Source organism: Convolutriloba macropyga, chromosome 6, assembly GCF_964194025.1.
Source record: "Convolutriloba macropyga chromosome 6, txConMacr16.3, whole genome shotgun sequence".
NCBI classification, from domain to species: domain Eukaryota; kingdom Metazoa; phylum Xenacoelomorpha; order Acoela; family Convolutidae; genus Convolutriloba; species Convolutriloba macropyga.
Genome location: NC_134473.1, coordinates 27,508,544 through 27,531,447, shown reverse-complemented (window position 1 = coordinate 27,531,447; position 22,904 = coordinate 27,508,544). Strand labels below are relative to the sequence as shown.

The following is a 22,904-nucleotide window of genomic DNA, read 5'->3' as shown; positions in this document are numbered from 1 at the left end:
CAGAAAATGGAAGAACGCCTTGCTGTGAGGGCACAAAAGTGGTTGTTGCGATAAAGCCACATGTGAGAACGTCTAACAAAGCTATGCCGACACAACCGCAAACCCAGAGCAAGTAATAAGTGAACCAAACAATGGAGCAGAAACACGATAGAAAAAAAAATGATACAGATCCTACAATCCCGAAAAGTCGAGAAAAGTCAGGGAGTCCCTGAAGACCCAGAAAAGACCAAATCTTTGAATCTTTAAACACTACTGAGAAAAGAATGAGTACTGGAGGATTTGAGAGTGACACTACAGATAAAGCAATCGGAAATTCTTGGTAAATTTGATACTGAAAGAAAAACACGTATATTGATGTTAACAATGTCAGGTGGACATGAAGCAAGAAAAATAGACGAAGCGAAAGCAGGTCAGATGTGCGAGATAGGGGCTTGTACCTCCTATCGGCTCTCTCCAAAGGAGATCCAAGGACAGATAATCTGCGCCTGAAGAAACGGAAGGAATTCATAGAACAGACGGTCCCGCGAAAAAGCTCAAAACTCGCAACTTTGAAATCTTCAATAACACAATAAAAAATTTGAGATAGAACACACGTAAACAAATTTGACTAAGTTTTCTGAACGTATTGCCAATGAATTACACAGGCCTCTTAAATTTAGAAAAAATGAAACGCTGTAAACGTCAGTCAGTACAATGTCATTTGCGTGTTCGAAACCTGGCTTAAAAAATTGTTGTTGTTGTTGGGGATTCGTAGCGGGTTTGCTGCAGGGCTGATTTATGCCCAATCGTCAGTTGTTATCGCAATAGAGTCCATTTATTTCTGCATACATGGCAGTCACAAAAAGTTTGCCAAGTGCAGACGTTCTTATCGCAAAATCGTTTATTGACAAAATCCCACATTAGGTTTATCAGTCTCTTGAGTCCGTAAGGGCTACTGAATTCAACATATTTCTCTAACCGGTTTGCGAGTCTGCAGTTTCGGAAGGTGAATTCGCTTCTAGCATTTTCTGTTCTTGTTTTTTGTAGCCGAAAGACTTCCTTTGTGCGTCCATTGGCGCTGGTGAGGTCAGGTAGTTCGATGCAGTGCGAACTTTCATGCGTGACTTTCGCAAGTAGAAGTAGGTCGTTCACTTGTAGAAACATAGGCAAGGGGAGAATGTTGAGCAGCCGAAGTTGACTGATGGAATTCACTCCTTAGTTTCCCGTGATCCATTTCATTGCTTTCTTCTGAAAGCGTTCGAGGTTTTGTAGCTCGCTTCGTGATGGGTTTATGCAGGTGAAGCCGTACAGAAAAACGGGTAGAATTAGTGATTTGTAAAGCCCAAGTTTGATGAGTGGTTTAACTTGTACTGCGACGTTTCGTCTGAGGAAGTACAGTGCTATGTGCTTTCCTGAGTCGCTCTTCTTTATGTTTACTCCAGCTCAGATCATCTTTGATGAGAATTACCAATTCGTTTACTGTATCTGCATTTGCCAAGTCTTCACCCACAATATCGAAATTTCGCCTTTTCCCTCGAAATGTTATCTGAGCACATTTTTCCAGTGCCAGCTCCATCTTGTTTGGTCTGACCCACGTTGCAATGCTGTCTAGGTCTTCCTGGATGGTCCAATGATCTTTTCCAATCGCGATAATTGTCAAGTCGTCTGGAAAGATGAATGGGTCAGAGAACTTCAGCGCGTCGGGTAAGTCGTTGATGAAGATGCAAAACAGGAGCAGGCCTAGTAGTGAGCCCTGAGGGACTCCACTACTAGCGTCTCGAACACCGGAACATGTGTTATCGATTCTGACGAACTGTTTCCGGTTGCTTTGGTAGTCCATGAGAAATTGCAGGAGACATCCTCCTACCCAATATTTGCAACCTTTTTTAATAGCTCGAAATGAGGTACTTTATCGAAAGCTTTTGAGAAGTCCGTGTAGAACAAAATAACTTCTGAGTTTGGATCGTTATCGAGTGCGTCGTGGATCTTTTTCAGGAAACTAATCATGTTTGTGAAAATATATCGATTTTTAACAAATCCGTGCTGGTGCTTTGCCAAGAAAGTGGCAAAGTGGTCGTAAAGAGCCACAAAGATGCACTTTTCCAGGATTTTACTTTCTATGTCCAGTAGGAACACTGGACGATAGATTTGTACGTAGCATCTGTCTCCCTTCTTTTGGATTGGCGTCACAGCGGCTGTCTTCCATGTGTCAGGTGTCCTTCTTTACTTCTTTATCACCCTCAGAAGCTTATTTAGGACGACCGAGATTTGTCGTGACGTTTTCTTGAAGAAGGCCGGAGGGAGTCCATTTGAGCCCCTGGATTTAGTAATTTCCAATTCGGACACGAAGGAATGTATGGTTTCAACCGATATGTTAAAATTTTTTGTCAATGTAGGATTTTTCGTTTCGATGTCAGAAATGCTGAATGCTTGTTTTGGAGAGAAAAGTGAGTGGAAGAACTCATGCATATCGTCGACTTGTTCGTGGACAATGGTGCTCACTTAATCACCACTCACGATTTGCTTCGGGAGGCTGGGAGATTCATTGAGACTTTTCAGATGTTTGAATATAACGTCGGTGTTTCTTGTGGACATTAAATTCGCCTGGTAGTCTTTCCCGTCTGCCTCGGCTGACTCGGTTACCAAGTTCTCCAGCTTCATGACTGCTGCTTTCCGATAACTCGTTGGTTTCCTTTCAAGGAGCCTTTTCTGCGTTTTCAGTTTTTTCATAAGATTTGACGTGAATGCAGAGATCCATGGAGGGAGACTTTGGCGATGTCTGGTTCTTCGAAGTACATATATCTCAACCACTTTGTCGACATATTGGTAAAATTCTTCACACATTTTGTTGACGTTTGTATGGCAAATAAGTTGGAACGGGTTGTCTTTAAGAAATTTATTCATTCCATCGAAAGATGGATCGCATCGTGATCAGTGCAGTCGTATGTCCTGGAGAAGGACTGATCCTTTTCGGCAAAGAGAAAACAATTGCGATAGAAGGCCACGTCAAGGGTGTTATTTGAACAGGTCGGAAAGTCAATGGCTTGTCTGAACAGAGCTTCGTCAAAGATTTCGATGATTTCGTTTTCCCCTTCGTCAGACCTGCTCCCTGTTTTCCAGTTTGTTTCCAGTTTTGACATAGGAATGGTTTAAAGGAGTTTTTGGAAATCGTTGATATTATATCGGTATGAACTGCCTTTTGGTGGGTAGTAGAACAAACAGATTATCACTTCAGATCAGTCTAGTTGAATTTTGCAGGCTAGGCATGAGTCGGGAAGATCCGCATTGATCTTCTCAGAGTTTAGAGAGTTTTCACTGCTGTGAGGCTACCACCGTGGGCGTTTTTATCACCCAAGATTGTACGGTCGCTTCTATATATGTTGTCATTTAAAAGTAGTTCGGAGCCGCTGATCAATTCGTTCAGCCAGGTTTCGCAAAGACATATGACATTGTAGTCCGCTATTTGGACTGCATTGGTAAGTTTTGCTCTTCGGTCGATGTTTATCAGTCTTCGTGTGCTGAGTTGAAGAATGACGAAACCTAGTCATGAAGACTCGGTTTTCTCAGATTCTAAGTGAACTTTCTTCCCGTCATTGAACAGCTCCAAATTTCTAATTCGCAACTTCTCTCGAGAAACGCCTTGGTCGAGTAGTTGACGTCTTGTTTTCAGAATGAGGTTTTCCTTCATTGCATCTCGCGAGAGAGCAGGCAGGAAGTAAATGTTTCGCTTAGTGAGATCTTCCCTGTGTTCATGACTTTTCGCCAAGGTCAGGCGTGCTTGATGTTCGTTCGCTACCCTGACCAGAATGGGTCTAGGTTTCTTTCGCTCGGGGTCGAATTTGCCAAGTCTTTTGAACTCAAGAACATGTGGCTCAGCTCCAATCGTAAACAGTATTTCGTTCAGTTCAGAGTTCGTTGGAACAAAATTTTCAGCTTTAGATTTCGATGGATCTTCTTTTAACCCTTGGATTCTGAAACTTTGGTTGATATTGTGATTTGACTTTTGGGCCTCCGCATTTTGTGCTCCTTTGGGTTTCCCACTCGTGGTTTTGTCCATGTCGACGACAGCTGCGTATTTTTTCTCCACCTTGTCGCAAGTGGCCGTCATTGCTTCTCCAATTTTAGAATCGACTAAGTCCGTTAGTCGCTTTTCCATGTTCTTTAACTTGTCACCTACGTCAAGGCTTTCCAGTTTCTCAGAGACACTTGCTAGCGCGCGTCCCCTGATGAAATTATCTTGCTCGTTGTTTTCTACGCAGGTGTTGCACAGTAGCATCGCATTCATTCCTAATTCTTTTATTCCATTTATAGCAGCAGGTGAGAGGGCGGTACATTCAGTGGTTAGATGCATGTGCGTGTTACACGATACGCAGAAGTAAATTTTCTCTTGGGCCGGTATGCCTCGCTTGCATGTTTTGCAGTTTCTACCCATGACGTGAGATCTTCTATTTCAGTTTATAGGTTCAATTTGATGGGTGCCAAGGAAATTAATCACTAGGTACTTACAAAAGAAACTTCCAACTGACGACTGGTGTGAAGTTGTAGATTGGTTTTGATCAGTGCCAAGGAACTTAATCACTAGGACCTCACAAAACCAGAAACAACTTCAAAAATGAAGCTATTACTTAGTACTTCTTCGCTTGCTCTTGCTTCTTTCTTCGTTGGGCTTGCGACGGGCTTTGTCGTTTCTTGATGATTGCTGTCGTTTTTCTTGACAATAGCGAGAGTTATAATTTCAAGGGCTGGTTTCTGATGAAGTGTTCGGTATTCGGTTATCAGCTGTCGATCATTCTGTTTTCGTCTCGACAGAAGGTCACGAACGACGTTTAGGGTGGTGATTCCTGTTGCCTTTAGCTGGTTGTAAACGTTGGGAGCTCCCGCTCGTTCACAAAAAACTATTCCAATAACTTTTCGTTTTAACTTCTGTATTTCCGTGACTAGCTGTTCCGCAGTTAGGGGGCTTCTGGGGTCAGACTTCGGATTGGTCGTGGAGTTGTTCATCAAATCGTGCCAGAGGATGACTTCCGCCAATTTGGGGAGTCGATTGATTTGATCAGAAACAATCTTCAACTTGTCTTTCGCTTGAGGATGCAGGTTGTAGCCAGACTTCGTGATGACTTCTGGAAGTTGTCCTCTCTCTCGGATATTTCTTCCCAGGGCGTAGTGAAGACAGCTAGCTCCAAAGATATTAGCTCTGCCACTTATTTATCGAGGTTCGATTCGAGATCTGCAAAGCACGGCAAATTCAGCTATCTTCCTTTCTGCCACTTCCACCAGTAGAAATTATCGAAATAAGGACATCACATCGATTTGACAAACATTAAAAATGGGGAACAAATGCTCATGATGTTGTACCGATTGCAATTATAAACAGCATAAAACCAAACGCTGATCAACCAGATTGTTCCCTAAGCCGGAAGTGAACGCATGTATTCTATAGCCCTCGTAATTAAGCAAACAAATAAACCAATGATATTTTCAAAATTTCTAGCAGATTAACCTAAGAAAAATGCATACATAATCTGTGGGGAATGAAAATTCCTTGACACCAAAAAGAACCATCTCGAGCATAGCTCAGTAAGAGCAACAAAATCTTGATCTATTCGACAACGAATTGTTTTAGCAACGTATAATAATCAGTACCTTAGAATTAAACACACTCGATATGACTTTCTTCCAAAATTCCAACTTTAACACCGATGTAGGTGAAGTGTTCACAAACGTTCAACTGCTCTAATCACAGTGCACTCAAGCTACTTCTACAACGCCCTCGTCAAGATGAGAAGCCAAATACTGGAGCTTTAAGAACCATGAAATCAACTGTTTGTCGAAAGAACATGGTTGCCAAACTTCAGATCACAGTAAGAATCAGCCGAAATTGATAAAAATGAGTATCAGAGAAAAAAATGTCAACGAGAGAAAAACGTGATCTTCAACACTTGAGCAAATCACCAATTCTACATAACGAACAGCATAACAACGGGGGAAGATAGCTTCCAACATGAGTGATAAAGTCCACCTCTTAACTGATTTCTTCTAATCTGTGTACTCGCCCACAAAACCCTTCCGATGTAATAAATTGAGACCGATCCCAGCGTCAACAAATTTCAACGTCTCAGGAAGAGAAATCTACCAAATATTGGTAAAAAAATAGATGTATCTAAGGGAAGAGACCCAAATAGGTAGCCCCCACTCTTCGTTCAGAGGACTGCAAAACAGGACAAAACTTGCACTCGTGTATTAGAAATTACAAGCGGAGCTCCGCAGGTTTCCCTCCCTACTAGGCCCTCTCTTATGAGGCATCTTCAAAAATGACATTCCAGAAGTACTCCACTTTAGTTTACCAAAGATTTGAAGACATTGGGAGTCGGGAAAAAAGCAGTAAGTTTCATCATCAATCAATTGAATGGACGGGTAGAGAAGATAAGAATGGTACTGGCAATAGACAAAAGTTCAATCGGCAAAAAAGAACTGTTTCAACTGGATGCAAGCAGCTTGAAAGCGTCCAGCGAACTAAAAGATCTTAGTAAAACGTTCAACAAAAACCTTCAGCTGGACTACACACGTATACAAGACTCAAGAACGCAAAAAAGTGAAAACTTTCACAAAATTCAGCCAATACAAATTTCTTGTATTACAGTTACTTCTGTGCGGACTGTTTTGCCGCAACCCAACAGAATGTGATCTGATCAACCTTAAAGACTTCCGGCAGAAAGCTTTTAAACAGATTAGAGGTCAGCCGAAGTCGTATACCTGTCAACTGAGGCTACTGAACATCCTATCTCTGGCATTGTAACCCCACAACACTGACCCACAAACGCCCTGCGATGCAAGAAATTAAGACCGAAACCAAGGTCGACACATGTCGACGTAGACGGATAGCAGACCAGCAGGAGTCGTATACTAGTCAACTGAGACTACTTAAAATCCTAAACCTGCTATTGTATACTTGGTAATCAATTGCAACTGAGTAATTTTGCGACGTGCTCCAAACTGGTTCATGAGGAAAATGAACACATAAATCTGCCTAAGCTCAACGAAATAGAAGTAAGGAAATAGAAGTAAGGAGACTTTTCAGTCTCACGAAAGTTAGACTGGGGAAGAGTCGAATGGAATTCGTTTCTAAAAATTGCAAACATGTGAACCTGGTCGACTGTGTGGTTAATTTCAGAAATCCCGAAAGCCTGAAAATCGAATTCTGAAGCTGGTGCGGAAATATTCAGACGACCAATTCTGAACAAAAACTTTGCAATTGGAAACTCCGCTGCGACTGCCAAAAAAGCAAAAATGTTTGGACGATTAGTTTACGAGTGTGAACGGAATGAGGTCCCATCGATTTAATCCTTAACACCCAACAACAACAATTTAACATGCATTCGGTAAAATAACAATCATACAAGCAACAACCAGCACTTTGGTAGATCTAATTTGTTTCCAAGAAAGAGTCTGCAAAGCTAAACATAAATAGTACCTGCTTTACGGCACGTCCTAATCAAGATTTTCAGATCTTGCACACAATGATTTTGATATTGATTCAAAGCAGAGTTTTAGTGCACGGTACTTGGGTTGTTCAGTTGCAAGCCGAATGAGGCATACGGGTGCAAACATTCCATAATACGAATAAACATTAAGTATTTTTTCGCAGGTGCTGAAAAAGAACCAAATTAGAATATTCCGAGCTTCCGCAGGTGCGACAAGCACGTAATTTACATTTTGATTAGATATCCAAAAGTACGCGTTATATTCCTTTCTAAAACGCTACAGAACGTCTTGATTTAAATTCATCTAGGTAACCCAAATTCATAATATCAATACACAAATTTAGCTTTCTATTTATTAACATTATTTAATCAAAATACTGATCTTGAATGATTGCAACTCAAAAGTAATTAACAGTTCTCAATCTATTTAAGTGTTTAGGCTCTGTTTCCTGTCATCTCACCCTCATTCAGTTTGATTATTCATTAACTTTTATTTCCCAAAAGTTAATATCCAATGAAGTCGGGGAATGAACGAAAAATACTGCAGCTTTATCAAAAAGATCAAATTTTACCACTTTTGAAGTGTAGTTTTTTTAGTATACTGTACAAAAGTTTTGCAACTTGCACTACTTTTAAACCCTAATGTCTGTAAGAACATTTAAGAAGATGTGCTCTCAATTAGAACCTGACAGGAAACAGTAACCATATAAATTAACTGTGAATTATATTGTTGAATAATTGCTAATGATTGGAATGAAAGAATGCTAATGTAGATTGGAAGAAGACGGATTATTTGGACAGAGTACAAATCAACATCATCTCAATTTCTAAACTTCATTGTAGTTTCGTTTTCCTCAATTAATTTCTGATTTACTAATCCTCATTGGCCTGATTGATTGGTGGTGGTGGTGATGGGTGTTCAATTGTTGAAGTAGAAGTAGTAGTAGTAGCAGTGGTTGGAATGGAGGCAGAATTGTATGAAGTGAATATTGCGATGATTACAATTGCCAGCACCAAAAAGAACACAGCCAAACACACCTCACTCAAGTTCAAGCCCCCAAATAGAAAACTCCAAATGGTTCCGGCCTGAAATAGGAGGGTTGTTGTCATTGCTGTCCGATATGACCAAAAAACTCGCAAAAAGAGGTCACTAACTCGAAAAATTTTAATTTAATTAACTGTAAATCCTTGATTAGAACTTGTTTTTACAGAAAATTACTACGAACAAATAATTCTGCAAGTAAACCCAGTGAACCCAGTCATGATTAAATATTTATCATTGGTGTCGTCACGTGATACTAGGAGGCTAATGATTAGAAATTTATCACAACTAAAGCTGAAGACTAGAAATTTATCACAACTGAATCGAAGAGTTGACATTATTCGCCGAAACAATTCCCAACTTGCAGTTGCTGATTCAAAGCCTGAAACCGCTCACATATGACTGACTTCTATTTTTAAAACGCAGACTTCGCATGCTTTTTCTTGTGATTGAATTAACAAAATCAGGTTAAAATAGCCGGCAGATTGCAGGCAAATTATAGCCTCCGTAGCACTCCTTCACAATCAGTGGAATTGAAACACGCAAAGGGTAAAGGAACTGATAAATATATCGAATATTTTTTCCCAGGAATTCGCAGGATTAGATGCGAAGCATAATAATGACAGATGAATTAGATGTTCTGGATAAATATTTCAAACATAGCCGGCAGATTGTCGGAATAGCTGCGAAAGAACAGACCTGCGTGCCGTATAATAGAGATAGAAACAGAGACAGATCTAAATTGAAAAAATCGACGCAGCTCAAACAGCTAGGTAAAAAACACTCAGCGATAAATTAATAAGGCTTGTTAAAATTCATCCCGCAGAAGCCTCTTATTAGGGTCCTTTACTGCACATATGAGTTCTTTTAAACTTAAACAAATTCAAATTAAACTTAAGATTTAAAGTGCAAAGGTCATTTTATTGAGTGAGGTAAGTCACTTGTGATCAAAATCTAATCATGCAAAAAAATTTTTGCGAAAGAGTGAGAAATGAAGTCACGCGCGCAAAAGCAGTTAGTGAGAGGAAGAAGTCATTCAGATAATTTGACTTTCTCAGCTTTGCTGTGTGACTTAAAGTCATTAAATGTGATTAACTAAGATTAAAGAGCGTCAGGCGACGAAACAAAAAACATAGCAGGACAAGTCCTGACGTACAGTTCAAAGAATTTTCATTGAATGAACAAAAAAATAGACCTAGAACGGATTAGGAATGAATTGGGAATACCATTTCTAGAAAAAACAGAGGCAAAAAATCGAAAAAACCGTAAAAATCAAAGTGAAATTGCCGCATGTGAACAAAAAACCACTAGCGAGAAAGCGAAAATTTGTTCAAACACCTTTTCTCACTCTACTTTAAAATTAGAGTAAAAAAATTCATGCCGCAAAAGCACTCGCTTTTTGGCTCCACTTCCTGTTTCGGCGTGACCAAAATCACTATTCCGATTTGACTGTCATGAAAATGTGTGAACAGATCTTAAAAAAAAAGACAGCGCCCCAATACGATTCAAATTCATTGAATTGTAAAAAAACCAAGAGCACAGCAATATAGCTCCGCTCAGCTGACAGTTTTGCAGTTATAAAAAAATCATCCCCAAGTATGAGATCACTGAAGTGGGTGCAAAAGTCATTTTCTCGAGTGAGTTATGATAAAAACCTTAAGACACAACTTATCTTAAAAGCTGACACATAATAAACAAGGCTCGCTTGTTCTGTGCGTGGCACAGAATGTTCCCACATTTGTATTCGAAAGCATTACATATATCAATTAATCGGAAATGATTTTTCAGAACGGTTTGTTTTGGCACAAAAACATTGTTTTTATCAAGCTGTTACGATAAAAGCTCACGTCATTTGGCAAAAATTTGAAACAGAAAGAACAGGGAATATTGGAGTCATCAGAGGAACCAAAACACCTAATTAGCATTCAATTACAAAATTCTAAGTTGCTCTTATATCAAAACAAACTGTTTCAAAAAGTCTTCCAAAAACGTGTTGTAATTAAACACAGAAACTTTAAGGTTGAATTCTTTCGCACTATTGACAATTTTGATTGAAATTGATCAGTTGTTCTCTATAACTCACTGAGAAATTAATGATTTTTCAACAATTCAAAAGTCAAATCGATGACTTCTGATTCCAAGTAAACTGTTTTTGCACTTTCTAAATTTCTCAGCCGTTTATTCAAAAGGATAGTGAAATGTGGCTGTAGAAGATACAACAGTTCTAATAATATAATAAATTTTTATGTTTTACCTAGATAACTAAAAGCAAACCCCAAAAATCATTACGGTAGCAGCTGCTTCACGTCTCGTGTTTTCATTGAAACCCCTGTCAATCCAGGTTTTTCATTTAACACTTTGTTTCAGAATATCAACACACTAAAAAAAATTTTCTTAATTGTTATAATTACTGCTTATGTGGCTTGCACTAACTGAAGGACAAAATTTCTCAATCTTTCTCCAGTTGTTTGTTGCCGAATCCCCTAAACTGCATTTTGATCAAATGAATGAATAAAACAGCATGTAGAAGAGGAAATGGTCTGACAAATTTATAAACATCAGTACAAGTTCTGGAATACATTTCAAGCAAAAACAGGAAAATAAAATTCTTGCCAAATGATTGATTTCATGACAATTGACGCTTTCTGTTAAAGATAAAAAATGCAATTCAAGCTAACAACCCTAATTACTTACCCACACCACATGATTTAATATTTAAAACAAAAAATGGAGCTGAAGAGGGGGGAGTTAGCAAACTTTGATTTGGGTTTTGAAAAGAGGTGGCGTCTCACTTATTCCAAAAGATGCTAATGCTGATAGCTTTATAATGGACAAAGGTATGAAAATTGAAAAGCAATTAAAATGCATATGACACTAATCTCATACAAAGTAGCAATAAAACGCATATTTAAATATTATAAAGCTGAGCTTTCTTCACATCCTGAGAGGTTTTTTTCTTATGTGAGAACACTAAATTGGTATGAAAATGTTGGTAGCTTAATTAACTGTCCAGTTTAAAAAATCACACAGAGGCACCTGAATATATAATATTAGTTTTAAGCTTAGTTTTAACAATCCGAACGAATACAACTATTATCTGAGCAGCAAATTAAAAAAACTCAAACTCAAAAAATCTTAATTTTGATAGATCCATGAGCTAATTACAAGAAGGGTCAAAGAAACGCAATGTACTTTACTGTGGAGAATTTCAGAACCTATATTGTTATCGGTTTAGACAGAAAGACGAAACATTCATCAATGATGCATTATAAAAATATTTTTACAAACATTTTGTAAAACTCGTTTCCTGAAAAAAGCAACGTTTAAGTTATTAAAAACAAAGAGAAACAGAAAAACTTAAATCCTAATTTTTTAAATTGTTTTAAATTAAAACTAAAAAAATGTCACGGAACGAACACAGATCAAAATAGAGAGAACACATGTCGGAATAAAATTTAAAAAGTAAAATTTTCTGTTTTGAAATTGACATTTGTATGTAGGTAACCTTCTGAGTATGAAACAATCTGAAAAAAAGCTTTTTTCGCCAAAAGGAATTCTTATCATTAATGATAATCACAGGAGCCACCAAAAAAGACGATGAAAATGAGAAATAGAACTAATTAATTTCAACAGTTTTTTTGAAACCGTTATTTTCGAAGCCAAAAAGCTATCAGAATGATAAACAAAGGTTCATACAGAATAGATATGTAATTTTTTAAAAAGAGTCGTAAAGATTTCTAATATTGAAAAGGGGATAAAATTTAAAGCAGCAGTCAAAGCGCGCAAGTCAGCAAAGACTCAAGAAAATCTGATTTCTTTATCTATGAAAGAGCCATTTCCGCCCTGAGGCTTAATGAGTTTTTGTCACTTGTGCTGCTTCAGTGTGATTAGCCGTTCTGCCAGCTGAATTTTAAACCAAATATGACTTCAAACTACCACAAAATCAAAAAAATTACGAAAATTCTTTTATAATGAAGACAGCACACAAATACATAAATGATATGAAATTGAACTCAATAACAGCTAACTGAGTACATGTATCGGATCCCAACAACTCATATTCGTTATTGTTTTAATAACACAAATATAAGAAAAAATCAATTAGTGGCATAAAAGGTGATGAACATTTTAAAAATGTGGAAAAAAGTATTTCTTTTTCAAATCTCAGTAAAGTCCAAAAAAACAAAAGTGCAGAGTGAGTCACTTTGCATCTGGAAAGTACACGCTATCACTAAAATTGTATCACATAAATTACAATTGCTCTCCGTTTTTCAGGTTCGATATGAAAAATCTTTTGATTTTTTAATCAAATTTTTGATTTTTTTATTTTTCAAAACTTTTTTCAACAATTAACCATTAATAGACAGATCTCAAATGCTTTCCTCACTGTTCATCACAACTTAAACATTGAAGTGAAAGGAAATAAACGTTCGACGAAAAGTTAGGTTAACACAGGTGAGGGACGGGTTAAAATTTTAAAATGTCATGAAAATTGCAGATTTTTTTTGACACCAGCGCAATTTTTTTTAGCATTTCTGTACTCTGTCGAGACATCTAACTGCCAATAAGACACTTCGTTTTCAAAAATACCCTCGAAAAAAACCACTAGTTGTCGTAAATGATTGAATTTTGAACAGAATTTTAGCTAATTGATAAAAAAAATTAGGCAGAATTGCCTGAAATTTTGGGTAGAATATGGCAAAAGTTTTTTCCGAAAAAACAAAATTATCAAAATTTCGCTTCGTAGTTTGTCTGAAGGGGCTATCATAAAGTTCTCCCATTTTTTTCTCAAATGTTAAGAACAAAAAACGCCACCTACAGAAATTCAATTGTTGAGCGGTACAGTTCTCTGCAAAAAAGGCATCAAATGGTGGGTTGCGAGAAACATCAAAAAAGACGAATAAAAAAACGGCAGAAAAAGCATATTACAATTCAATAAAAATTCACAGACCGCAAATGATACGAAATGAACTTGATGCCCACTCTGAAGTCCAATATAAAAAAGCAATAGAGATTTAAAATCGAGCAAGATTGCAACTCGTTTAACATAGCTGGCGGATTGGCAGAAAATGGCCGCAAAAGCGTCGCAGATCTGCAATCTCAAAAACATAGTGAAAGAAAGACGAAAAAAGGAAAATTTCATTAAATGTGTAGACTTTACGGATTCGTATTTTGATTATGAAACTGTATAACGAACTGCTGCTTCTATTAGTGCTCTTAAGTAACCTTCAATTAGCGCGACACACACTCATTGACCTTATCTCTGAATAAAAAGTCAATTTCAGAGTGGGGAAGTCATTTTTGAGAGTGAGGTAAGTCACATGTGACCAAAACCTTAATCAAGCGAATGAAAACACTCGCTACATTAAGAAAAAATGACGTTACGCATGCAATTGAATTGAAAATGCATGAACGAATGAACAAATAACAGATTTCAAGTGGTTGTGACGTCATATGGTCGTCACAAAAATCGTGACAAAAAACCAAGAGAAGGCCAATAATAGCCCCAGCAAATGCTGTGCGGCTATTAACCAGAACAACTACTCAACAACCGAATTTCAACTAAACACCTCTTCTCCACCCTATTTAAACACAGCCGGGAGATTGCCTGAGGAGCTGCGAAAGAATAGACTTGCGTGCCGTATGATAGAGATAGAAACAGATACTGATAAAGTTGAAAAAGTTATCGACGCCTCAAAAAGCTATGTAAAAAAATAAACGATAAATCAATAAAGCTTGTTAAAATTCATTGCGCAGAAGTTTTTCATTAGGGACCATTAATACACAGAGAAGTTCCTTTGAATTAAACTAATTCAAAATAAACTTAAATTTTAAAGTGCAAAAGTCATTTTATTGAGTGTGGTAAGTCACTTTTGATCCAAATCTAATCACGCAAAAACTTTTGCTAGAGAGAGTGAGAAATGACGTCACGCGCGCAAAAGCAGTTAGTGAGAGGAAGTCATTCAGAAAATTTGACTTTTCAGCTTTGAGGTGTGAACAAATGTAAAACGAAAACTAGACCTAGAATGGACTATGAGTGAATTGCCAAAAATCATTTTAAAAAAATCAGATCAAAAAATCAGAAAAAACTGAAAATCAACGTCAAAATGCCGCATGTGAACAAAAATCACTACCGAGAAACCGAATTTTTGCTCAAACACCGTTTTCTCACTCTACTTTAAAACCAGAGCGAAAAAATTTCACGCCGCAAAACCACTCGCTTTTTCGCTCCATTTCCTGTTTCGGCGTGACCAAAATCACTGCTCCAATTTGATTTCAAAAATCATGAAAATGTCTGAACAGATCTTAAAAAAAGACAACGCCCCAATACAATTCAAATTCTTTGAATTGTAAAAAACCAAGAGCACCGCAATATAGCTCCACTCAGCTTACAGCTTCGCAGCTATAAAAACTAGTGTGCAATCGATTCCTGCTTTAGATTGATCAAAATCACAAACCAATTTCAATTAGAAAATTCACCAAAAAGTTTGAACATATCTCAACAAAAAATAGCATGAAGAAATTCGTAAACGACTCAATGTCAAAAGTTCACCAAAGTAAATGGCGTCACCAACTTAATGCATATCATATCAGTTTCCGCATATTCAACTTCCCATTTTCGAAATAATTTGGGGCTGCTAAAAATCATTCAGATTAATAATTGATTTTAACGCAAATCATAGTTTATTAGCATGCAAGAGAAAAACATAATCCGACTAACGCGGATTCTTTAGGAACCAATTACTATAGCCAATTCAAATCTGTTAACCAAAAAGAGCTTTAAACAAAAAAAAACTGCTCGAAAAAGAAGCATGTAAGCCAGCTTGCATAATTCCACACCTCAATTTCCCGCTCTCTCGAAAACAAAAACTTTTGTTTTTCGCTCCACTCTCCAATTTTGTTCAACAATCAAACGAATCAAACGACTCCAAATATTTTCTCTCATTTCCTGCTTCAAATTTACTCCAATAAAATTGGTTAGAAGGCACTTCTCCAATACTCCTCTTCGAGTCGTAAAACAGACAGCGCTCGAATACAATTTAAGTAAATACCATAACATAACCGACTAATGTCGAGCGAATTGCTCTCAATCGACCGGCGAGAGGTTGGGTTCGTCAGTAGCTAGCCACGGGGGGGGGGGGGGGGGTGCACCGGGGGCCGCTGGGGGGGGGGCAACACTGGGTTGTGAGGACAGCGCGGTGGGGGTGGAGGCAATAGTGGGGGTGGGGGGTCAACAGGGGGGGGGGGGGGGGGTGGTGTCTCAACCTCTAAGAACCACCCTTCACACCATAAGTATCAGTATAAGTCTCAAAAACAGTGAGCTGAAACAGAGCTGAAAGGCTCTAAGAGCACTTAATGCCCGCTGGGGGCTACCTGTTTATCCCGTTTTTGAGGACGAAAAGTCAAAAGTGTCAGACGAAAAATCGGTCAAGCGAAAAATCGCATAAAAAAGACCGACAGGACTAATATAATTGCTACAAACTTCGTTTGAGAGCAATTAATAGAAAAGGAGAGCGCATAAATAATAAACCTCAAAGCTGGCCTTTGAGAGGCTGGCGGCGGCTATTAATAACGGAAAAAACTCGAGGAATAGCCTCTATTGACCACTGCATCAACGTACGCGGATGGTGAATTCAGTTCTAACCTGCTTAAACCGGAGACACTCTAGCCTAATTAGGACATTTGAGGTTTAATTTTTTTAAACTGGGTAATAAATTACTTGATATTTTTGGCATTTCTGTTCTGCAGTATTGAATGTTTCTAATCACCGAGGGCAATGAAATAAAAATTGTAAAATTTTGATTAGGGAGCAATTTCGGCAAACAAGACCTCAGGTGTGCAAATGAAAAGTTTTACGGCATGATGAAAATGTGAGTGCAACCAATTGACAAGAAAAAAATTAAAAATCCATCACGGAGAAACCAAGCCATCAGTTGATCGCTTGGTAAGAAAAACTCATTAGTTAACAATTTAGCGCTTAAATGCGTTAATCTGAACCTAATTTAGCAAATTGAGTCAAGATGATGACTCTCCGTACATATTCAGAGACCAGGTCGATGCAGCAGGCGACAGTGAGTTCTTAAAAGTGTTTTTAACTGACCGATCGGCTGTTAGGGTCACCCCTAGAAGAAGCAACTGTGCTTGCTCCGGTGGTCAGATCAGTCTCGTTAGTAGCAGTGTTCACTTCCAGGTGACTCTTGGTGAGGGAGGAGTTGGAGGAAGATTTGATGTTCTGCATCATTTTAGAGTACACCTCTTTCTCCGTCCTCTTATCACTCTTTTGCCGTTCCAGTAACTCATTCATTAGAATGCTGATTTCCTACAAGAAAAAGTTTTCAAGATCGCTAAACCCTCAAAAAGAGAAGATCAGATGTTGTATTCTCTTTAAAATTGTTCCAATCCTTTTAGTGACAGCTGAGGACCGCATGAAAAAAATCAAGAACTACTATAGTATGCTACAGATTTCATTACGTTAACATTAAGAACAGTTGAAGTAGGTCAACTAAATTAAACGCCGTAATTTCTGCACATCATTTGTTTCTGCTGTCGAAATTCTGAACCGAATATGATAGTAAAAATAATTTCGAACGGACAATGTATCAAAGCCGGAACAAGCCAGGTACTGTTAACGAAAAAGCACTAACCTTGTCGCTTGGGTTGAGCTGTTTGGCCATCTTCAGAACTTCGATGGCTGCCCTCACTTCTCCCATGCCATAATAACCCTGCAAAAGCACAAAACTTTTCAGTTCAACTATTTCAGGCACAATTCAGTCAACTAAATTCAGGTTTCTCCGATAAGGCAAGAGGAAAAGACATGAGCGAATAGAAGGTTTTCTATTGTTGAACAATAGAAAACATCATTAAATAATATCAAAAGCATTATCTGAAATTCTAGGCAAGACACTATGGTGACCAATGGTGTAAAATTTTTCCGAAATTTGATTGCAAGGAGTAATATTGCGTCAGAAATTGAATTTTACTTATTAAAACTAGGAGGTGCTTACTAATTTTTGACCTTCAGTATACTAATGCCAGTTAACAACCGCTCTAACGGACTTTGATATCTAATGCACAACGATTTAATGACCGGGCTTTATCGGTTTATCCCGTTTCTTTTAATTTTGCTCTTTTCACTTTGCCCGTGTTCACTACATTGCGTAATTCAATGAAAGAAATTAAAATCCTTTCAGCTCAAATAGTGAGTGAGGCAAGTCAGGATTCAAACGTGAAAGTCGTAACTTATGTAAAACGAAAAACGTAATTGAAAGGTAAGCGAATCAAGGAGAGCGCCTAAATAATAGCCGTTGAGAGGCTGACGGCGGTTATTAATAATAACAATTTTCTCTCCGAAAAATCACTCCACTTCTGTAGCTAATACTACATCTGGCTGATTTACATTGAAATATACGGAGGAGCCTGACCACAGCTGGGGCTGAAACAAAGAATAAAAAACACATTGAGACCATTTACGTTCGCGCATCTAACCAGTCAAACGCCAAAGAATATTTAAAATTCAAAAACTGGAGAATAGATGAGCATCCCGAAACATTTTTGCGATGTCTTCAAGTTATAATCTTAACAATTTTTCTCTGGATAATTTATACTTTGAAAGTTCACACAAATTTTCCAACTAAAATAGTGTTTCAGACAATTTAAGTTCAGAAAAAGAGCAATTTTGATCACGCATGATTTAAGTAGTAAGGTGCGATTTAAAAAAGTCACCTGAATAGTGAACGCGACAGACGAAAAATTGAACAAGAAAATACATCAAAGAGACCAGCAGGACCAATAATTGCAACAAACTTTGTTTGAAAGCAATTAAAAAGGAACAATTAGGCAGATGAGGTTATGGCAATAAAAAAATTGAGAACGTCCGCCTCAATTTCCTATCTTTTATTTTAAAAAAACTGGTTAAGCGTGCCAGTCTCACGATCTTCACGTTGGCGAAAAGGTAAATGAGGAACAACAGCAAGAAGGGTTGAAACCAAAAAGACCACAAAAGTTGAGGCGGATTTTGTAGCAAGGCTCACCATTGCTTAATTTGTAACAAATTCAAAACCGTATTTTATGGGCTCATAACAATTCTAATGTTTTATGTTTTGATCTTTGACTGCGTTTAATAGAGATTAATTTGCTATAATTTTTTTCAGTTGCAGCAATAGATCGCGTTGCAGCAGTTTCATCAATTACAAAGACGCTTCACGAACACTCGTAATTGCATGTCTTTGACAGCTCCCACATACATTAAAAACGTCGATCTGTACAAAGAAAAGGAGAGCAACAACAGAGGTTTAATAAATGACAAGCAGTCAGTGGCCATTCTGAAACCGACATCAAGATTCCGAATCTCTGAAACTAAAAGACTATTTGCCATTTCAATATTTGCGCTAACGCTAAACACAAGTCAAATTACCAACAAAATAAAAACAGAGGAGCTCATCGCAGTTAAAGAAATCAAGCTTTTAATTTATTGAAGAAAGGCACCAAAAATGAACCCATTTTGCAGCACGGGAATGATAGAATTAGAAGAACATTGCGGCTGACCTTTGCTTTCCTGAACATGGCCTTAGTGTTGTTGGGGTCGTTGTCCAGAGCAAAGTCAGCTGATATGACTGCTTGTCTGTACAGCTCCGTCTTCAGTTGTGTGAAGGCCAAGTTGTTGTAGAAAGTCACTCGCCACTCGCGTAATTGTTCATCATTTAGTTTCAAGTCATTCTATAACAAAATGTGGATCTATTATATATCGGCCCCAGTGCTTTTTTACGCCCCCATTTAGAAATGATGTGTTGTCATATAGCACGTAACTATGTACAAGATAGAAAGTGCGCCTTTCGAACGTAAAAGTTGTATACGCACTAAACGTTATCACTTTCAGTTAGGGTATGACATCCTGAGATGACTGAATCATTTAGCAGATGTCATTTGAGAGGGAAAGTATCCATTTGTGACTACAAAATTAACGCTAATTAGCATAAAAACTCACTCTAATAAGAAATAAAAATGCGTCAGGCATGAAAAATTGTACGAATTAATGAACAAAGATTGATTTGCCGTGGTCATGACATCACGGTTGCAACCAAACTATTGACAAAAACAAATTAGCCAGTAGGATTCAAGAAACGACCCGAAGCTTCGGCCCGTTTAAGGTTTTAAGTAAAGCTTCGGCCCGAAGCTTCGGAGTTTTTATGCTAATTAGCGTTTACTTTTTAGTCACAAAAGGATACTTTCCCTCTCAAATGACTTTTGCTAAATGATTCAGTCATCTCAGGATATCACACCCTAATTGAAAGTGATTACTCTACTGCTGTTACAAACATTGTCATATACAATGTGCTTATCTTATAATAAAAAATCGAGAAAAGGTTACAAAGATTCGGTAAACTGAAATACTTTGCAAAAACTATCAAAAAATTAAGTTATATATAAATATAATAAAATTGTAATTAGGAAACAAGTTTCCCTTGAATTTCAAAGTTTAGACGTCAAAAAACATATCAGTTATTAATAAAATGAAGTTAACTACTGTCTGTACACAAAAAAAAAGCTTTTGAAAAAAAAAATTCAAAAAAATGGACACAAAAAGCAAGAAACGGATTAATATGTGAATAGTTTTATAAAACAAAAAAGAAGTCACGTTCAAAAGAGTTGTTCAAAGCATGAAATCAAAAGCATGCAATCAAACGTTGCCATATAAATTGATTTTTCAGAAAAATTCCGCTCAAAGTTCCAAACAAGAAATTAATGAAAAAAATCCCAAAAACTAACTTCCAAAATTAGGAAACTTGAGCCCATTTTACATTTGAAAAATGTTACTAGGCTCTGCAGAACTTTCTGGTATCAATTTCACAAAATTATTTATTAATACAGCATTAATCAAAAATAATTTTTACAAAAAACCAAATTACAAAAAAACGAAGCCAAATGGACGAAAAACCGGCTAAAAGCGGTTATCTATATACTCAGTTCTCACAAGAATATTTTTCAAAGTCAAAAAGTCATTCACTAAACATAGCGCATGGTCAAAAACCGTTTTTCGCTTAGCGAAAATCTTTACCATGACAGCTTTTCTCACTTTCGCTTCTAGGTCAAAATGCCGCGTGAACAAAACTACTTGCTGTAAAATAATAGCCGGAAAAATTTCGGAAGCAACTCGAAGCGTCAACACTTCACAAAAACGATAACTGCAGCTGAAGCCATTAAACTTTGTATTAAACTAATAACTAAAAATTGGTGAATATTAAACCACTGTCGCCAAGAGAAGCAACAAATTTTTACATTATTGAAAAACGTTTGGTGAAGTTAAAAATCAAATAGTAACAATCAATTACCGTACAAAAATCATGACCCTAGTCTCAAGAAGATCGCGAAAGCAAACGGCAGATAATAATCTGAGAAACAAACATAAATTTTTCAAAAAAAAGAATGCTCAAACTTAAGAATCAGAAACACTACAATTAGATTTCTAATAACTGCAATTAAGACAAAAACAACAAACACTGCTTTCTTGTTGTATATATGCTAGAAAAAAAGATTTCATACTAATTCAAAAACTAAAGTAATCATAGAATAGACATAAGCAACAGAAATAATATTCAAAGGCTAAAAAAACGCTTAAAAACAATACCAAGGCCACAATAAAATTGCAATAAAAAGTAATCAGTAAAAATTTTGGAAAAGGCAAACTTTCAACACTGCCAGATGTTGAATGAAATCAACTGCAAACCAAAGAAATGACGAAAATCCAAGAAAAAGCCGAAATCACTCAATTTGTTAACTGAAAAAACCAATAAAACGAAAAAAATGTAGGTGCCCAGAACAAAACTAGAATGATACAATCTATAATGTGAAGAATATGGACACAAAGTAAGAAATACCGTAACAAAAAAGACATTCTTGATTTTTGGACGTTAAGATCAAATTTAAAAAATCAAGAAAAACGAATACATTTCAATGTTTAGCAATCGAGACATAAAAAGACAAAAAGTCATCCGAGACAAAGAACTATACTGCGGAATAGAACAAAAAAGTAAAAACAGAAGTCAAACATACAAGACATTGAAATATTTTGCAAAAAATGGTCAAAAAATCTTTAAGACTGAATTTATAAAAAACATTTGAACTGTTTTTCAAAAATTTAATGCCAAAAAGTGACGGAATTTTTTTGAAACAAAATTTAAGTCCCTGGTGTTGCACAAAAAGACTATTTTAAGTAATTAACAAACAATAATTAACAAAATACAAACAATAAACTAAGAAGAATTGGAAAAAAGTACCAAAATCGGATTAGCATATGTACAACTTTACAAAACAAAATTATATAGAGGTCAAAAGAGGCGTTGAGGATGTGAATGATCAAAGTGAAGTTGCAATATTAACTGCTTTTTTAAAAAAGGAGTCTGAAAGATCCAAAAATGAAGAAATAGAAAAAAGCAAAAAATTAACAAAAAACATCAAGAAAGTTGTACCAATTTTGAACTCATAACGCATTTTCAGGCTCTGCAAAACACTGTTATCAAATTCCGACATTTCAATATAGCATCGAAAAAAATTATTTCAACAAAAAACCAAATTACAAAAAAACTTATTATGAAAAAACTGCTAAAAACGGTTATCTATATGTGTCATTCTGTCAAAAAGTCATTCACTAAACACAGCGCATGATCAAAAAACTTCTCTCACTCGGAAAAAATTAGTTCACACGGCAATTTTACTCACTTTCGCTTTAGGTCAAAACAGCGTCTGAACGATTAGTACTTCCGGTAAAAAAAACCTTAAGAAAACCAATACTCCTCTTCGTGTCATAAAATGACCGAGAGAAAACCAATACTCCTCTTCGAGTCGTAAAAAAAAGACAGCTCCCCAATACAATTCAAATTCTTTGAATTGTAAAAATGAGAGCGCTGAGAGGCTGACGAAGGCTATTAAACAAACCAAATACATATTTTATTCATCAATAACAATCATTTTGGTTGACGCACGCACGCACGCACGCACGCACGCACACACACACACACACACACACACACACACACACACACACACACACACACGCGCACGCACGCACGCACGCACGCACGCACGCACGCACACACACGCGCACACACACACACAAAATTGATCACGCAAAAAATTGCACGAACGACCTACCGGACTCAAATAATTGCTACAAACTTTGTTTGAGAGCATTTAAACAGCCACTGTTGAGAGCAAAGCAACAAGTAAAAAGCAATAACCAAAAATTAATTTTTCTTCCAGTAAAAACTGCCCTATGTAACATTAATGTACTTCTTCTTAATAGATCTTAAAATTTCTTAATCTTCTTAATACTTCTTCTGAAATCAAAAAACAATTGCAAAAATATCGGAAACAGAGGATATAGGCAAAGAACTTCAAAAACAGAA

The 22,904-nt window shown here is 37.0% G+C and overlaps 2 protein-coding genes and 1 pseudogene across 3 annotated transcripts in view; 2 read left to right on the top strand and 1 right to left on the bottom strand.

The window, feature by feature from the left end:
• Positions 1–22,904, top strand: part of LOC142340905 (mitochondrial dimethyladenosine transferase 1-like) — a 498,997-nt gene that overhangs the window by 178,226 nt on the left and 297,867 nt on the right. The gene's annotated exons all lie outside the window — the stretch shown is intronic.
• Positions 1–22,904, top strand: part of LOC142340904 (guanine nucleotide-binding protein G(I)/G(S)/G(O) subunit gamma-12 pseudogene) — a 407,251-nt pseudogene that overhangs the window by 118,500 nt on the left and 265,847 nt on the right.
• Positions 1–22,904, bottom strand: part of LOC142341603 (uncharacterized) — an 86,457-nt gene that overhangs the window by 19,247 nt on the left and 44,306 nt on the right. The window contains exons 8-11 of one of the 2 annotated variants that reach the window (XM_075392685.1): positions 19,048–19,218; positions 17,148–17,225; positions 16,604–16,822; positions 8,163–8,546 (exon numbers count right to left, since the gene is read on the bottom strand). In XM_075392685.1, coding sequence (XP_075248800.1) covers positions 8,334–8,546; positions 16,604–16,822; positions 17,148–17,225; positions 19,048–19,218 — 681 coding nt within the window. In that variant the 3' untranslated portion in view covers positions 8,163–8,333. Of the gene's footprint in view, positions 1–8,162; positions 8,547–16,603; positions 16,823–17,147; positions 17,226–19,047; positions 19,219–22,904 lie in introns of those variants that run through there. The other variant, XM_075392686.1, reaches the window with a different exon arrangement.